The 18,984-nt window shown below is 38.8% G+C and overlaps 2 protein-coding genes across 2 annotated transcripts; both read right to left on the bottom strand.

The window, feature by feature from the left end:
- Nucleotides 1-4,602: 4,602 nt before the first annotated feature.
- LOC121929170 (proto-oncogene Mas-like) lies at nucleotides 4,603-5,619 on the bottom strand. Its single transcript, XM_042464479.1, has one exon. The coding sequence runs from the start codon at nucleotides 5,617-5,619 to the stop codon at nucleotides 4,603-4,605; it is 1,017 nt and encodes a 338-aa protein (XP_042320413.1).
- A 9,460-nt stretch (nucleotides 5,620-15,079) lies between these two features.
- Nucleotides 15,080-18,819, bottom strand: LOC121929168 (proto-oncogene Mas-like). Its single transcript, XM_042464478.1, has 2 exons — nucleotides 18,733-18,819; nucleotides 15,080-16,084 (listed from the first exon to the last, which is right to left on the bottom strand). The coding sequence occupies exon 2, from the start codon at nucleotides 16,013-16,015 to the stop codon at nucleotides 15,080-15,082; it is 936 nt and encodes a 311-aa protein (XP_042320412.1). The 5' UTR covers nucleotides 16,016-16,084; nucleotides 18,733-18,819.
- Nucleotides 18,820-18,984: the final 165 nt, after the last annotated feature.

The raw sequence follows: 18,984 nt of genomic DNA, 5'->3' as shown, positions 1-18,984 counted from the left end.
CACCATGGACAAGTTTACTTTATCCATTTTATTGTTTGTATGTACAGCACTGTGTAAATCTACAGCACTATATAAATAAAGCATGATGATGATGATGACCACAAAACCTATTTGCACTTCTGGACTTTCTCTATGTAAAATCACACATGAGTGTTTTGCTCAGAAAATAGTATTTTTCTATGTAGAAAAAGGAAAAGGAAAAAGCTGTTTCCTACACAAAAATGACTGCTTTCAGTGTAATTCAATCACATAAAAGTTCTGTGAAGAATAAGTTACCAAGCACAGGCTTTTCTGTCCAAAAATATAATTTTCTGCACATAAAAAGTTGTTTCCTGTGTACATAATGTTTTTATTGGGGATTTATTATATGCAAAAAGAACATGAGTTCATTTTAGATAGAAATCAGTACTTTCTGCACAGGAAACAGCCTTTTCTATAAAGAATGTATATTTTTGCACAAACGTCTGTGCAAAAGAGATAGATTCCTTTAAAGAAAAGGCTGCTATGTTTGCAAAACAAACCCATTTGGAATTTTCACAGGATAAATACCAATTGTAAATATATGATCAGTCCAGGATTCTTTTTCAGGCTTCTGAAAAAAAACAAAAACCCATGTTTCTCAACTGTTTTCCAGATATTGTCAAATATTTATTCCACCCTTACTTATATAATAAACAAACAAACAAACAAACAAACAAATAAATAGTTTATTTATATTTCTCACCTCTCCCTGCAGATCAAGGCGGGATTACATCTTGTAAAATAAATACAAATAAAAAATAAAAAATACAGTCAATAAAATACTAAAATTACATAGGGATCACAGCAGCATAACAATGGCGTTTTACAGACTGCCCGAAAAGGCTGGGCTTCCGGCGCCGTTATTTGCGGCGCAGAGGAGCCCCAGCAGCCAAACCACACGACTCCTCCGCGCCACAAAAAAGAAGCTGCAAAATGCAGCTTCTTCTTGCGGCACGGTAAAGACGTTGCAAGGCGCCAATGGCGCACTCACGACATCATTACTGCGCCGTGACGTGCGGACGCTAAGCGTCCGCTATGTCAAGATGACGGCACCCATGTAGAATGGGTGCCGCCATTTTGTATGCGCTCGGTGTGTACTAGGGTTAGGGGCATCTGGAAAGGACCCCCGTTTCTGACCCTAGTACATGCCGAGCATATACTAGGGTGCCCGTCTGTAATGGGCCAATCATAATCAAGGAAGTGGAGCAGTTCATTTAATAAAGCTCTTATACAGAGTCAGGTGGGTAAGCTCACTGGAAGAGATCTGTCTTACTTTCTTTTGATTTTCTAAGAAGAATAAGAAGTCGCCTTCTAAAGAGTCTAATGACTCTGCAGATATGGTCAAAATGTGGAGCTACTTTCCCTAAACTGGTCTGCTACCAGAGATGTTTCCATGGTTGTTTAAGGTCTGATCATCTAGTCCTGCTTTTGTCTATCCACCTTTTATCTTTGGCTAACATGTAATGGATCTTCCAAGATAAAAGTCCAATATCTGTCTGTTCCCCTATAAGATGGCACCCTTAACAGCCAGATGAAACTTCAATTCTTTATTTCCTGATTTCCAAATTATACATACTATGAATATGAAAGTCTCTCAGTTTCCCTAACTTTCACCAAATTCCTACGCACATTCCCACCTCAGAGTGAAGATATGACTGAACTGATCCTAATGGAGGCAATGACAAGTTACTCTTTGGAGGTTCAATATTGCCTGTTGAGGTAGTAGTTTGCCAAAAGGTTAAATATGTTGAGTGCAACGTGAGAAGTGTGCGATTTGGGGATGGAAAGGATATTAAAAAAATATTCAGCAACAACAACAACTTCATATGATTCTCAACTTTTAGGAAACCCTAATGAGGAGAGCCCTGTATTGATGAGAATGTTTGCAGAACATATGCTTAAAATTAGTGAAGAATTACATTCCTTCTGACTTCTGAGTGAGGCTGTCACTGCCTACATTGAAATAGGACAAGGAGAAAGGAGAGAACATTTTCCAGCAAAGTTACTTTGGAATCTCCTTCCTTGGAGGTCTTTAAACAGAGGATGGATGGCTATTTGTCAGGTATGCTTTGATTGAGAGTTCCTGCATGGCAGGAGTTGGACTGGATAGCCCTTGTAGTCTTTTCCAACTCTATGATTCTGTGATTCTACTTCAGGGTGAAACAGACCACCTCAAAGGAGTGGCATTACACCGGCCTTTTGATCCCTAGATCAGGGCTGTGGCAACCACATGTCGCAGTGCCAATCAGGCATTTTTCTGGTGCAAAAAGAAGTGGCAACATGCCATTCCTTTTTGTGGAGGAAAAAACCTACCCCTTCTGCTGCCGCAATGGCTTTTTGGCACTCCAGTGGCATGCAGTATCTAAATGCCATGCCACCAGAGTGCCAAAAAGCTTCCACTGGGTAAACAGCTGGGTGGCTTCACAGTGGTTTCCTGACAGCTTTTTTTTCAACAACATTAGAAAAATGCTCAAGTATCTGGGTCAGTACCACATAAAGCATTCTTAGCCTGGAATGTATGCCAGCTTATTGTTCCCCTAGATTGCTAAAATGCTCCCTCCAAAATATGATCTCGACTGTGAAATTCAGCTTTGTGAATCTTTCAACTTCTTAGATGTTATTGTTTCAGTACATGTCTGCAAGCATAGTACTGTTGTCTTGTGACAGTTTAAATCATGAGTTTCAAAGTAGGAACTGATTATTTTTAATATGTATTTCTATGATCTTTCAAATGGTGTTTTGTGTTTTTTAACAGGTTGTAAATTGTTATATTTTAATCTGTTGTGGTTTCCAGCCTCAATCCATAGGAAACTATGGGTAAGAAATCATCATCATTATCATCATCATCACCATCACCATCTGTGAAAAACCAAATTTTTCTCCAGTGAGGAGTTATCAAACTCGACAGCAATTCTTGCCCCTCTCATGACTAGAGTTCAACTAAGATGTTCAAGAGCCCAAGGAAATGTAGCTGTGTATAGAATAAACATAGGTATCTTATGCATTAATCTTATCCATCCTACCTTCACATTGCTAAATACACTTACAGTAATGGGCCCTGGAGGGGAAAAGCAGGTTATAGTTTCATCTGACACTTGGCTGTCTTGATTCCCTCAGAAGAGCCAGCTCTGCTCATGCCTAACTTTTAGTTCTGCCAAGGAATAATAATATGTTAATGGTAGCTCCTTTAAAAAGAAAAGTTAAAGGCTTATGGAAAACCCATAGATACAGTTGTCTTGGGGTTGGGCAAGCATGTTTCAGGGAAGGCTAGGAATAGTTTTCTGACATCAGGAATTTAGTGCAACAAAAAAGATTCCAAACTAAACATCAGGTAAAAACAATCTTAACTGTAAGAACTTTTTGATGATGGAATAGACTGTCTTGAATGGTTGCAGACCTTTGTCATCCTTCTTCATCTTTATTTGTGTATTTATACATAATAGTGCTTAAGAAAATTAATAGAAAAATGCACAAAATATAAGAATCAAAGCATCCAATAGCATTACAGTTAAAACATTGTAAACCACACTTAAAGTATACACAAAAAGAAATAACTATTAAGATGTAATGACATACCAGTAAAAGATGAATAGAAGCACCATGGAAGTAAAAACTTCCACAAATACGTTAGATGCCAAAGGCCTGCCTGGATAAAAGTGTATTTTCTGGACAGTGGAGGAATGACACATACGGATGTGGCATGATCTCCTTGGCAGCAGCCTCTGAGAAATCTTAGTTTTTTTGTGCACAGTTCATGACATGATATTGATTTCAAGTACAGGAAACATGTCATATCTCATCTACATATGTTTGGGCAAGATAATTCTGTTGACTGATCACAATCGGCTAGCATTTAACTGCTAGAAATATGTGTCCAGTAGAACTATACAAATCGTTTCACATAAATGAATATGGACTATTTGAAGTTACAGATGAGAGAAATCTGTCACACCTGTATGACACTTTTCGCTTGTATCACACTTTTAGGCTTCAGTTTCTTTCTATCCCAAATAAGTGATGATTGAATTTTGATAAATTACTGAGGAACAGACAATAAATGAAATTTTCTGTCATCCGTACTTACCAAATTTAACTGCTAGTTATTCACAGCGTGATGAAGACCATGTTCTATATGGATATCATACATATATTACAGGTGAAGAATTCCTCAAGGAAAAAAGGAGTTGGCTGCACTACTTTAGTACTAATATACATAAATACTCATACATTCATAGTCATATTGTAAGAGCTTAATATTCAATCCCTTGTTTGTGGGAAGACAATCCTCTCAACTGATTACCAACCATGGAAAAATGAGACCAGACACATAAATTTAGGTTGAATAAAGGCCACTTTATTTGATCTATAACCTATTTAATTTACAATGAATCTGGAGGCCTTAAATGGTGTCTGGCTCTGCCCCTGTCTTGGCATGCAGTACCACAGGCAACTACATCTGCTCTCTATCCCTGGCAGCCATCAAAGGCATATTGTTTCTGCACAGAGCCATTCGCCTCACACGTCCAGGTACAGATTATGTTTGTATTGACAAAGGTAGTCTTGGTTTCTGAATAATGGTGCTTAAACTGGGGAATCCATATCTGCCCCATTCCCTTCCTCCTCCTCCTCCTCCTCCTCCTTGAAAAGCCTTTGAAGGATATTTTTCAACCTCTCCCTTCTTTGGCCTCTCTTTTGTCTTCCAACCAGGAAATAAATGAAGGGGTTAACACTGCTGTTTAGAGATGCACCCAGGAAAGAGTACTGAGTTATACTGTGATATTTTAAATGACGAATTATGAAACTGGAGATGAAAAGACAAGCAATCACTGGAATAACAAATATAAAGAAGAAGAGCAGAGTAAGCGAAATGGCAGTTAAGGCCTTCCCCCGTTTATGTTTTGGTGACTTAAAGCAGACTTTGATGAAGAGGATCAGGGAAGAGATAACCATGAGTGGGAGGCAAAGCAAGGGAGGCACAGCAAACTTTATGTATATTAGTCCATATATATTAGTTAGAATGGCAATGTAGGGAGTTAGACAAAACAGGAAGGAAGTGACCCATAGAATGGCACAAACAGTAGTAGACAAATAGGTCGGGCGGTGGCATTTATGCCAAATTGGGAAGAGGACAGAGACACACCTGTCAATGCTGATGGCTGTCAGTAGAAATTGGCCAGTGAAGTGCAAGAAGAGAAAGATGCTGACTGATAATAATTCTGCCAACCAAGAATAAAAACCTGAAACTGCATGTCTGTTAGAAAATAAAAGCATCATATAAACAATACATTCAATAACCATGTATATGAGGACCCCAAAGTCAGCAACAGCCAAATTCAGGATGAATGTTGTGAAAGGATTCCTCTTAATGTGGAAGCCAAGAAGCCAGATGACAATCCCATTCCCCACAAGTCCAAAAGTGGAGATAAGAAAAGTAAAGCTCCTGATAACTTTACATTCTGAAGAAGAACAGAGAGAGGTGTACTCATAAAGCAAGTGTATCTCGTATTCCTTTTCATGATTCAAAGGGGGAAGATAGTTGACACTATAATTCATCATGAGACTTAGGCTTTGCTTCTGGACAACTTCTTGTATGTTCATTCTAAGCAGGAAAAATAAAAGAGGAAGACAGTAAGACTCAGGCCTTGTTATCATGCTAATCATAATGAAACAAACAGCTAAAGGTTTCTTCGTTGGCCCTATGCACTGGGTGAGTCTGAGTATCTTCTTTTTTTAAAATTGATTTTATTCAATGTAAAAGATACAAAATTACAATACATCTGAAAAGAAAGAAGTAAAAAAGAAGAAAGGAGAAGAAAAGAAAAAGAAAAAAAATGAGACATAACATTGAACGAGACATAACATTGAATTACATACAATCCACATACAGTTTACAAGTACATATGACAAATTAAAATTGACTTCCTGAAACCTATTACAAACTTCCTTCAGTTGATACACCTTTCCTTAATTATCTAATCCCAAATAGCAATTTATATAATTTTCTTAATGTTACCTACTTACAATATAATATCAAAAAAAGAAAAAGAAAATTGAAGCCAACTGGCATTTCTAAGAGATCCATTATAGAAATTCAGTGATAATAACGTTGAGCATGTAAGAGAAACATTACATCATATTATTTTCCTGGTCATTTTCTGTTTGTCCTTTTTTCATCCTTTAAGATGAAACAAAGGGAAAATATTATTAATATAGCAAAATGTAATTTTACAAATAAAATATGGTTTTGCTTTACCTGAACAATTATTTATAATGTAATTTATTACTCAATCATACAATTAAAATGCATGTTTTTATCCCAAAAGGTAACTAATGGTTTCCAAATTTTTTTACAGGCCTCCCAGGAGTTTCCTCTTATTAAACAGGTAAGTTTGTCCATCTCTACCAACTCTAACACTTTTATTATCCATATATTATAATCAATGGTGTCTTTCTTTTTCCAATTTGAAGCATATATTAGTCGCGCCGCCGAGTTGCCATGCTCTTTTTCTAAATCCTCTATTGGGTTCATTCCTAATAAATAATATTCCAGTGTCATGGGGAAATTATAGTTCAATATCTGTTGTGTCCATTCATGAATCTGCTTCCAGAATCTGGATGCATAAGGGCAGTTCCACCAAACGTGTAAAAAGGAACCTGGGGTTTTATTGCACTTCCAACAATTTGGATTTTGGTTAGCATAAATTTTCGTGAGCTTTGATGGCGTTAGGTACCAACGAAATTGCATTTTATAATAATTTTCTTTGAGGGCATAACATGCTGTATACTTTAACCTTGTTTTCCAATTTTTCCCCACTGGTTTAGAGGGATATTATGATGCAAATCTTGAGCCCATTTAATCATGCCTTTTTTAATATGTTCTTCCTCCAGCTCAAATGATAATAAAATGCTATATATTTTAGCTATTTTTCGCGGTGTTTTAGAAAGCAAAATTTCATTTATCTTCTTTTTAAGGATGTAATTCTTTATTAATTTTCTTCTCAGAGGAAGGAAAAAGGAAATCTAATAAATTCCTCCTCATTGTGACAAAGTCTTTGAAAACCACAAAGGCTATTTACAATTTGGGACTTTGTGTAAAATCACACATGAGTGTTTTGTGCAGAACATGAAAAGGAAAAAGTTATAAACTACAGGGTTTTTTCTTCAGAGAGCATCCTTTTCTGCAAAGAAATATCATTTTCTGCACACAAAAGTCTGTTTCCTGTGCAGAAAAGGCTGTTATTGGGCATTAATATGTACAATTCATCCATTTGTTTGTTTTACTTTGAAATCAGATGCTTTTGTACAGAAAGTGATACCTCTGTGCAGAATTTGTCACAGAAAAGACTGGAGAGAAAAAGCCTGTTTTCCACACAAAACAATCATATTTGAATTTTGTACAGAATAAAACCTGAATGGACAATGTTACAATCAGTCTAGATTCTTATTGTTAGGCTTCTCGACACTAAAAAACAACAACAGTTTTTTCAATTATTTTTCAGATATTTCTAATATCCTTTTTATTTCTTAGGACCAATCAGAAATTTACTTCTATGGTGCCTGATGACATCACAGATTTTCATGGAATATGGAGCAACTCTTCCTAATGCTGTTCTGCTTCCAGAGCCATTTCTCTGTTGCTTTCTTTTTTTATGCCTGATCTTCCAGTCCTGTTTTTGCTTATCAGCCATTTACCTTTAACTAGCATGTCATGGATCTTCCAGGATAAGAGTCAGGCATTTTTCCGTTTCTCTATAAGATTAAAATTATAAAAACTATGGGTATGAAAGTCTCTCAGTTTCCCTATATTTCATCAAATTCCTACCTGCATTACCACCATAAAGTGAATGTATGTTTTTTCCCAGATTGAAGTTAAGTTGATGCCAATGGCAAATAGGAGTGTGAAATGATAGAATAATAATCTTTTGTTTATTCTGCTCTGGTCAGGCCCCACCTGAATATTGTGTCCAGTTCTGGGCACCACAATTTAAAAAGAATGTTGAGAAACTAGAGCGTGTCCAAAGGAAGGTGACTAAAATGGTGAAGGGTCTGGAAACCATGCCCTATGAGGAACAACGAAGGGAACTGGGGATGTTTATAGCCTGGAGAAGAGAAGGTTAAGGGGTGATATTATAGCCCTGTTTAAATATTTGAAGGGATGTCATATTGAGGAGGGAGCAAGCTTGTTTTCTACTGCTCTAGAGAACAGGACCCAAAGCAATGGATGCAAGCTTCCAGAAAAGAGATTCCACTTCAACATTAGGAGGATTCTAGGATTATGCAGCAATATCAGAAAGATGCTCTTGGATCTTTGGAACCAAGTATCACCCTAAACATTTGCATTCTTAGCCTCAGATGTGTGTTAACTTACAGTGACCAAAAAATCTCCCTCCACAAATATGACCTAGACTGTGAAATTCAGCTTCCTAAAATACATAGGTATTTATTTAAATAAATCAAATTTTAGCTATTATTATTCACAGAAGATGTTTGTAAGCAACATGCTGATGTCCTGTGAGCATTTAAATCATGAATTTTAAAGCAGAAAACCAAAACATTTGCATTTTTAAGCAGGGATGTATGTCAGCTTATAGTGCCCACAGTGAGCTAAAACCTTCCTTCAAAATATGATCTTGACTGTGAACTTCAGGTTCTTAAAATACTTAGGTATCAACTTTTAGATGTCATCATTGCAGTAGGTGTTTGCAAGCAGTTGTGAGAGTTTAAAACAAGAATTTTAAAGTAGAAACGAATTGTTTGTAATATGTATTTACATGCTCTTTTAACTGGTTTTTTAAAACCGGTGTTATATTGCATTTTAATCTGTTGTTATTCCCTTCGTCAATCCAGGAAAGTCTGGAAAATCATCAGCATCATCCTTGCAGAAGGCAATTTTCAAACAGTGGGGATAATCAAGCACAACATAAATTCTTGTCCCTCTCATGACTAACCCTCAGAGTAGATATCCAACAGCCCCATACAAATGTAGAATCTAGAATAAATATGTGCTGACCTTATTCATCCTTCACTTTGCATTATTAAATACACTTATTGTAATGTGTTTCATAGAGAAACAACAGGTTATGTATACATCTGATATTTGGCAGTCTTGATTCCTTCAGGACAGGTAGCTCTGCTCACAAATTTCTTTCAGTTCTGTCAAGAAACAATAGTATGTGACTGGCAATTCCTTTAAAAATGAAAGATAAAGGTATATAGACCCCATAGACACAGTTGTCTGAAGCCTGACAGTTATATCCAACTCCTAAGGGAACATTTCAGTTAGGGAAGCAGGAGTGCATGTTTTGGGAAAGGCTAAGAATTGTTCTCTGACTCATCAGGAATTCAGTATGACCAAAGTGATTCCACCTAAACATTAGGAAAAAAACATCTTGATTTTAAGAACTGTTTGATGGTGGAATAGACTGTCTTGAATGGTGGCAAACCCTTGTAATCCTTCCTCTTTATTTCTCATATTTACATGCAATAGTGCTTAAGACAGCTAACAACAAAATACAAAATATAAAATACAAAACACCTAATAGCATTACAGTTAAAACACTGGAACCCAAAATTAAAAAAAAAATCCCACAAGAAATGAATATTAAATGTAATTACATACCAGTAAAAAGGGAATAAATGCACCCCTTGAATTATAAACGAAGACTAGCCACAAATACATTAAATGCCAATGGCCTGTCTGCACAGAAAGTATAAAAGACAGAGAGGAATCAAAAGTGAAACCGAGACTGTGGGCTTCCTGGACTGGTTGAATAGAGGTGTTGTCGATGTGTCGACAGAAACAGAAAAGGAGCATTGAAGGGACTTGTGATAGGTTCCCCTGGTCCAGGAATGGCGGTGGTTCCACCTGTCCTGAACGGGGTCACGCTCCCTGTGAAGGACTCCGTGCGCAGTCTGGGGGTGCTTCTTGACTCGTCGCTTCACCTGACTGCTCAGGTGAATGCGACAGTCAAGAGCACCTGTTATCAGCTTCGGCTTATTCGCCAGCTGCGCCCATACCTGGCCCAGAGGGACCTTGAAACTGTTGTACATGCTCTGGTAACCTCGAGATTGGATTTCTGCAATGCACTCTACATGGGGCAACCCTTATACCAAACCCGGAAGCTACAACTGGTACAGAATATGGCAGCCAGGCTGGTTACTGGTACTTCCAGGGCCAGCCACATAACACCGGTGCTACAAGATCTGCATTGGCTGCCTATTCGCTTCCGGGCACAATATAAGGTGTTGGTAATGACCTATAAAGCCCTAAATGGCTTGGGCCCAGGATACCTGAAGGACCGTCTCTCCCCGTACATTCCGTCCCGCACCCTCAGAACATCTGGGCAGCAATTACTTAGGGTGCCAGGGGCTAGGCTTACCTCAACCACGAGGAAGTCTTTTTCCATCGCAACCCCGGCCCTTTGGAACACGCTGCCCACAGAGCTCCGCTCGGCCACCTCCCTGGCCCAATTTAGAAAGGGTTTTAAAACCTTTCTATTTAAGACCGCATTCCCCCAATCAGAGTCCTAGTAGGCCTCCCCTCCTTCGTATTCCGCAAGAGGGCCGGCTAACGGGGCTTTTATTCTGTTTATTATTTGTGTATTTTTCTGATGTTTTTATTGTGAGTGTGATGTTTTATTGTAATTGTAAACCACCCTGATCTCTGGAAGGGCGGTATATAAATAAAAATTTTATTTATTTATTTAAGACTTAGGTGGAAAGACAAAAAGCTCTGTCTTGGACATGTTGAACTTCAAACGCCGATGATGCATCCACTGAGAGACAGCTGTAAGACAAGATGAAATTTGCAGTTGGAAAAAGGTCAGGGGAGGAAAGATACAGCTGTGTGTCATCGTCATGCAGATGACAGGAAAAACCAAAAGAGCTGAAAAGTTTCCTAGGGACAATGTGTAAAGAGAGAACAGTAGGGGACCCAAAACAGAGCCTTGAGGAACTCCAACAGCTAGGGCAACAGAGAACGAAGTCTCACCACCCATGACCCCTGCAAAACATCTATCTGACAAATAAGATTTAAACCAAACAAGAACAGAGTTCGAGAACACGAGGTCAGAAAGTATATCAACTAAAAGACAGTGATTCATGGTGTCAAAGGCTGCAGACAAATTGAGAAGAATAAGAACAGAGTAAAGGCCATTCACCTTGGCCCGTAAAAAATCGTTTGACATCTTTGTGAGGGCCGTCTCTGTAGAATGCCTTGGGCGGAAACCAGACTGAAAGGGATCTAGAATGGAGTTGGCTTTGAGAAACTCAAGACCACAAGAATAAACGACCCATTCCAAAACCTTAGAAAGAAAAGGAAGAAGAGAAATTGGATGATAGCAGGACAAAGAGGGGTCAAGAGAGGATTTTTTTCAGAACTGGGGAAATGAGAGCATGTTTAAAGTCTGAAGGAAAGGAGCCCGTAAAAAGAAAGAGATTAAAGATAAAGAGAAATGAGGGGAGGAAAGAAGGGGCTATAGAGATTAGGAGGTGAGAGGGAATTGGATCAAGAAAACAGGTTGTAGGCTTGGAACAGTTCAGCAGCATAGAGAGTTCGTCCAAAGAGACAGGAGGAAACAAAGAGAATTTTTTAGTTGAAGGTACCAGAGGATTGGTGATATAAGTCAAGTCAGGAAGAACTATCTCAGATCGGATAGTATTGATCTTAGTAATGAAGTAGTTAGCAAAGTTGGTAGGGGAAAATAATGAAGAGATGGGAGAGAGGAAGGTTTTAGCAAGGTTTTGAAGCAGGAGAACAAATGTTGCGGATGCCTCTCATTGGCGCAGATCAATGATTTATAATAATTCTGTTTTGCCATAGACAGGACGTGTGAGAAGGATAAAAGGACCAATTTATAATGAATAAAATTGGCCCACTCCTGGGACTTTTTCCAAAGATGTCTGGCCACTCGAGAGCAGGACCCGAGGAACCTAACAATAGGGGTAAGCCAGGGGTGGTGCCTATTCATAGAGGAAGACACACATACAGAAACAGGGGTAAAGCTGTCAAGAGTTGAAGAAAGAGTAGAGTTAAATAATGACATCGCTGAGTCAGCAGGGTCCCCAAGAGACAGTGAAGAGAGAGATGAGTCCAAAGACTGACTGAGATGGTCACTGTTAACAAACTGAAGATCATGAAAATAGCATTGAGTAGTATGACCTAGTATTTCACAGCCCCACCCTTTACTGGATGCCAAGGTGTACACATATTTTCCCCTGTTACCTGCCACAAACAAGGTCAGCTTAGTACCTTTCCCCCACCAGGGCAGTCAACATGAGTTTCATTCCCTGTTGCAAATCTCCCAAGAACAATCCTTTCTAACAGATTAATGTCATCAGCTCTGCAGAATTCCAGCCATTGGAAAGTTATGCTGGGATATGAGAGAAAGTGTCCCAATAGTTCAGTCATTACATCATTACAGACTTTCCTATTTCCCTTCCACAAGCAAGGTCAATAGACTGGGGATCCCCCACACCATGCCAAACTTGGTGTGGGGAAACAGCCTAAGCAAGGGTGTGTCATGCCATCTGTCCCATTTTGCCCTTGGGAAGCAAACCAGATTCTCAGAAGGAAGGCTCAGTGTCTTACAGAGCTTTTGATGAGTCAGAAAGTGTCCAAGCTCAGCAAAACGTCAGCTGAGTAACAGAAGTAGTAGAGTTCAGTCCAAGTCATGCAGTCCAGGCAGGCAGTCCAAAGGGTAGCACAAAAGAACAGTCAGAAGCTTAGGCAGAGTTCAAGGCAAAAAGGCAATCAGTCACAGAATACAGCACCAATGTAGCTTCCCAAGGTAAAGGTTGGTTGTCAGATATGCTTGTACCATGGATCTGCTTATTTATAGCCCACCTAGGTCTTGCAGGTGCTCTCTAATTGTTGTATGCTTCCTATATAAAAGCTACAAGCGTTTGTTTCTTTCTCTGCCCTGATGTCTCTCCATGGGGTAGGTATGGATAAGTCTGCCTCTTCCTCTGGGGCTTGTGGCTGCTGGAAATGCTGCTCCTGTGGTTGCTGAAGGCTCTGTTCTTCTGGCTTCTGGATCCTCTTCTCTTGTGGCTGCAGGCCTAGCATGTCCTCTGGCCTTTCAAGCTCTATATCAGAGCTCTATATCTTAGATCCAGAGTCCATCTCAGGTTCCTAGAGGCAGGGCATGTCACTATCTGCCTTGAATACCAAGATACATCCTAAGCCTGTAGAGCCTTGTTCCTGAAGAAGTTCAAGTCATTCCACTGAGGTAAATGGCCAGAACATACCAAGGAGGCCCACTGCACTTCTGATACACAAGTGGCCATCTGTCATGACTACCACAAAAATCATGCAGAGCCTGTAAACAGAGGGTCTTGCTTTTTAAGCAAGCCCAAGTCATTCCCACTCAGGCAAATGTCTAACATGCAGAGAGAAGTGCAGTGCACTCCCCAAACACAAAATGTCATCTGCCATAATTACCACAAAAAAGATGCAGAGCCTGTAAAATGCGAATTTTACGCATGAGTAAGTCCCAGTCATTCCTGCCAAAGTGAATGACTAAAACATTTGACAGAGGCTCAGCATGCTCTTTTGGTATAGTTAACCCAGCAACCAATCATTCATGTACATGAAATTGAGAAAAACCTGTTCCTGACACATTGAAAGTGTACATTTTGTTCAAAATAAACTGAATATATTGCTCCTCCCTAATATCAAATAAGTAGTGCCTTAGTGCTAAGATTAAGAAAAATGTGTCCATTAGTATAGCAGAACTCAATACCTCTGCAAGCTTGCAAGGACTGCACCACAAAAATTAAGGCCTGGAAATAAAAGGTTGCTGCCACAATGCAAAATGAAGCTCACCAAGGTTCCTGACATATATCTACATATATATAGGTGTGGTACAGACCGCTCCTTTTCTTGCTGAATTGAGGCCAGGGCAGCCTCACTGTTTCTCCGTGGTCCCGAAAAGGGGTGTCCTTGGGGCTTCATGCCCCAGGACACCCCAATACGCACAGCCATGGAAGAAAGGGGCTGTGCTGGAATGAAGAGCAGCTCCTTTGTTGTGGTGCCGCAACCAGGAAATGGTGCTGCTATGATGCCACTTCCTGTGCACCACGTTTGGGCTCTCAGTGGCGGCACCGGTGTCATGACGGCCCCTGTGTAGATGGGAAGCCACCATGATGCCGGCACAGTCTTGTACTAGGGTTAGGGGGAATGCGGATGGTGTGCACTCCCTAACCCTAGTATCGGCACAAGTACACCTCTTTATGGCGGTCTGTACCACACCATAGTTGGTAGCATACTTATGTATATGGTTAATAACATGTATAAACATACATACATATATACCTGCACATAAATATATATCTATGTGAAATTAGCCACACATGTATGTATAGTTACTGAAATCTATATAAAAAGTTAGTTAATAGAGATAGAAAATAGAAAGGAGAGTTTTTCAACTTTATATGAACCCCAGGGGAAGAGAATTGGACAAATTTTTCTATACAAAAAGAATTGTTCATTAAGACATAAAATAGACAGAATGGTGTTATTTTTTGGTAGAAAAACATTCTCTACATGCTATATGTGCCATCCTTAGCTCTGGATAAAGATAAACTAATGGGCTAGGAGAACAGCCATACATTTCAATGGAACCATGACTGGTTAAGATGGCAGGGTGGACCCCAGTTAATTGCCAAAGATTAAGTCAGTGAAACCAAAAGAAGAAAGTTAATAAATAACAATAAGGGGATTCTTTAATTTGAGTAGATAGAAAAATATAAACAGGGGCAGAGATAAGGTATTAATTCTAGTTGTTTGGAATTTGTTGTATATTTTGATTATTTCACCAATAAAATCACAGAAGTGGGAAAATGATGCCTGGAAGAGGGATTAAAAATTTCCTGAGTCAAGTTTGGGGTGTGGCTACTTGCTTTGGAAACCCCTTCTTGCAAGATTGCAACTAATAAATAGACTATTGCTCCTTCACTTCTTTTGTCTTGATTAATTTAATTTGGTACTCTGGTACTTAGAAAATGATACCTCACAAGATACGTAGTGTTGGTATCTGGGGTTATTGAATAACAAAGTTTAAACTGGGGAGTCCATATCTGCCCCATGCCCTTCCTCTTCCTTGAAAAGCCTTTGAAGGATATTTTTCATCTTCTCCCTTCTTTGGCCTCTCTTTTGTCTCCCAACCAGGAAATAAATGAAGGGGTTAACACTGCTGTTTAAGGCGGCACCTAGGAAAGAGTAATGAGAAACTCTTTGATATAGTTTTATGTCAACTAGAAACGTGAGAAGAAGAGAAGAAAACACTGGAAAAACAAGTATAATGAAGAACATGAGAGTAAGGAAGATGGCTGTTAAGGCTTTCCCCCGTTTATGTTTTGGTGACTTAAAGCAGACTTTGATGAAGAGGACCAGGGAAGAGATAATCATGAGTGGGAGACATAGCAAGAGAGTCACAGCAAGCAGTATGAATAATATTTCATATAGACTAGTTATAAAAATAATGTAGGGTGTTAGACAAAACAGGAAGGAAGCGACCCATAGGAAGGCGCATACACTAGTAGACAGAAAGGTCGGGCGGTGGCATTTATGCCAAATTGGGAAGAGGACAGAGACACACCTGTCAATGCTGATGGCTGTCAGTAGAAATTGGCCAGTGAAGTGCAAGAAGAAAAAGATGCTGATAGATAACAGCTCTGTCAACCTAGAACCTATATTTGTGTTTGAAAATAAAAGCATTATATAAACAGTACAATCAATAACTATGTATATGAGGACTCCAAAGTCAGCAACAGCCAAATTCAGGATGAATGTTGTAAAAGGATTCCTCTTCATGCGGAAGCCAAGAAGCCAGATGACAGTTTCATTCCCCACAAGTCCAAAAGAGCTGATCAGAAAAGCAAAGCTCTCGATAACTTTGCATTCTGAAGAAGGACAGAGGGGGGGTGGAACCATAATTTGAGTTGTTGTCATGTGGGAATCCAGTTTCATTGTGCATATAATTGTCTCCATCATCCAACGGGGCCAGAGATACCATGCTATAATTGGTCATGAAGCTCATTCTTTTCTTCTAAGCACCTTCTTCTATGTGCATATAGAGAGAAAAAAAGAGGAAGACCATTAGACTCAGTTTCTGCTATCATGTTGGACCATAATGAAAGAAATAGCTAACGGTTGTATTCTTGGGCCTGTGGGCTGGGTGACACTGAGTATCTTCTTTTTTGGGATGTAATTCTTTCTTAATTTTCTTCTCTTTGAAAACCACAAAGTCCATTTAAAATTTGGGACTTTGTCTGTGTAGAATGACAAATGAGTGTTTTGCACAGAATGCAGCCATTCCTGTGCAGAAAATGGCAAGGAAAAAGTTAACCAAGTACAGCTATTTCTGTGCAGGGAAAAGACTTTTCGGCAAAGAAATGTCATCACAGGCTGGTTCCTGTGCAGAAAAGGCTATTATAGGGGATGTATAATGTGCAAATCATACATGTGTTTGTTTTACATATAAAACAGTCTTTTCTGTACAGAAAGGATACTTCAGTGAAGTACTCTTTTTAGAAAAGACTTTTCCTGCACTGAAAAGGCTGTTTCCCATGAAAAACTACCACATGTGGATTTTGAACAGACTAAATCCTGACTGGAATGAATCTTCCAAGATAAGAGTCAGCTATCTGTCTGTTTCCTCAAAGGTATATAAACTATAGATATGAAACTTTCAATTCCCTAAATTTCAACAATTCCCTAAATTTCACCTGCATTCCCATCTTTGATTAAAGGTGTGGTTTTCCCTGAATGAGGTTAAGTTGATACTATTGGGGGCAATGGCAAACTACTTTTTCCGAGCTCAATATTGTCTGTGGGGAAAGTAGTTTGTCAGAAGATTATGACTGTTGAGTGGAATTTTAGAAGCCTGGCATCTAGAGATGGAAAGAATGTTCCAAAATACTTTAAAGAAAAAAGCCATCAGATGTATCTCAACTGACAGGAAACTCTCGTGAGAAATATCCTGCACTGATATGAATTTTTGGAGAACTTATTATTAAAAAATTTTGCACATGATTTCCTTGGACAGAACCCAACATTTACTGCTCAGGAAAAAGCACTTCTCGATAAATGACGAAGAATTTTTATTTGTAATCATTTCCAAATGAAGTGAAGCGATGATGTAGATGATGAAAGGACATGGTCACTGAAACGTGGGGGGAAATGGCAGAGGGAGCTAAAATCAGAGTTTGGTCTGACGTGCAACCAGGCTGTATTCTGAATACAGTATAGCACACTGGTGTGTGCTAGACTGAGTTTTGTATAGCCAATTTCTAGCTTCTGGCAAGGAACTTAATGGCTTAGCTGCAGCCAAGACAAAGGGTGTAAAGACCTGGGCTTTTGTTAAACCAAGGTGAAGAATAGACTTAGCCAGTGCACTCAGACCTGAACACAACCGGGGAAGGCAAACAGATGAATAAGTAGCCATTGACTTAATCACTGGACCATCAGGTGTGAGGCTGAAATCAATCAGCATGCATTGGTTTTTCTTGTCTAGCAACTCCCAAACTTCCTGTGGAGAATTTCCAGTCCTTTTCTCTAGGGCTCCTATCCCCTCCTTTGCAAGCTGCTTACATGACATCTCTGCTTTAGAGAAATGGCAGTGCCCCTAGGAGGTCAGCTTGGGGTCAAAATGAATTTAATATTAATCTATATGCTTTAACACACTAAGCCAGGAGATGCCATGTAGGCAGCTTGCAAAGGAGGGGATAGGAGCCCTAGAGAAAGGACTGGAAATTCCCCTACAATTTTGGAAGAAATGGGCTGTGACATTCACCTGTATCTCTTTAAAATGCTGAAGAGATGCTATGAGTGGGATGAGGCTTAGTGGCTTAGGAGAGGCCCCAGGTTTTATTTCTTTTTTTAAAAAAATAAAATGTCAAATTTTTATTTTAATTTTTTTAAAAACCCACATTTTACCAAATTTTCACTTTAGCTACATGATACTATGCATATGTGAACACATTTCTTCTGTGTCTATATTGTAATTTAAAAGTACAGATTTAATTTTGCCAGATGTTTATTTCAGAACTATTACCATTAAATTCAGTAATATAAAAGAATTACGATTTATAAGTAAATTAGTACAAAAATATTGCTAAGGATTCTGAATGATGTAGAATGGGAGAAGGTCAATGGGGTGTGTATTGTCACCTAGTGTGTATTGTCACCTAGTGGGTGTGTATTGTCACCTAGTGATGCCACTGGTTTACTGTGGTTAACAGCATTTTTTTTTGATATTCAAAGTGTTAGCCAATGCATTCTGCTACAGCTATACAGCAACAAATTTTGTTGACAACTCTAAATTTGCATACATGAGCTTTTGTGGATTAAAAACCACTTCCTCCGTTTGGGGATTCGTTTTGAAAGAAAGCTAGAGGTAAGCTTAACAAGATAGATCATTTTTCTCAGGCAAACATTTTACACTAATCTTCCCATATTCCCTTCCCATTTATGTTTAAGGAGGTTATTGTTGAAACCACTGAATGCTTATTTATGTATTTATTATGCATATTTATACACAATAGTACTTGAGACCGTTAACAGTAACATACAAAATATAAAAAATATGAACTATAAAGCTCATAACAGTATTATAATTAAAATATTAGAAACCACAAATTACCCTCCTCGACAAGAATAAATATTAAAAAGTAATTACATGCCAATAAAAAAGGAATAGAAGCACCTACCAAATTAAAAACCGAGATTAGCTGCAAATGCATTAGATACCAAAAGTCTGTTTGAGAAGGATATGTATTTTCTGGGCAGTGGAGGCATCACACAGATAGAAGTGGCATGATCTCTCTAGAAGCAGTCTCTGGAAAAATGTTGCTTTGTATGTACATTTCATGACATGATATTGTTTTCAAGCATATCTGTTTCTGTCTTCAGTATCAGGAAACATCTCATATCTCATCTACGTGCAGGTTTAGGTAAGATAA

This window comes from Sceloporus undulatus, chromosome 4 (genome assembly GCF_019175285.1).
Source record: "Sceloporus undulatus isolate JIND9_A2432 ecotype Alabama chromosome 4, SceUnd_v1.1, whole genome shotgun sequence".
Lineage (NCBI taxonomy): Eukaryota > Metazoa > Chordata > Lepidosauria > Squamata > Phrynosomatidae > Sceloporus > Sceloporus undulatus.
Note: the sequence above shows the minus strand (reverse complement) of the source record. Positions and strands in the feature narration are given on the sequence as shown.

Coding starts and splice junctions, on each gene's coding strand:
- LOC121929170 (XM_042464479.1), bottom strand. CDS start 5,619: ATGAACATACAAGAAGTTGTCCAGAAGCAAAGCCTAAGTCTCATGATG.
- LOC121929168 (XM_042464478.1), bottom strand. CDS start 16,015: ATGATGGAGACAATTATATGCACAATGAAACTGGATTCCCACATGACA.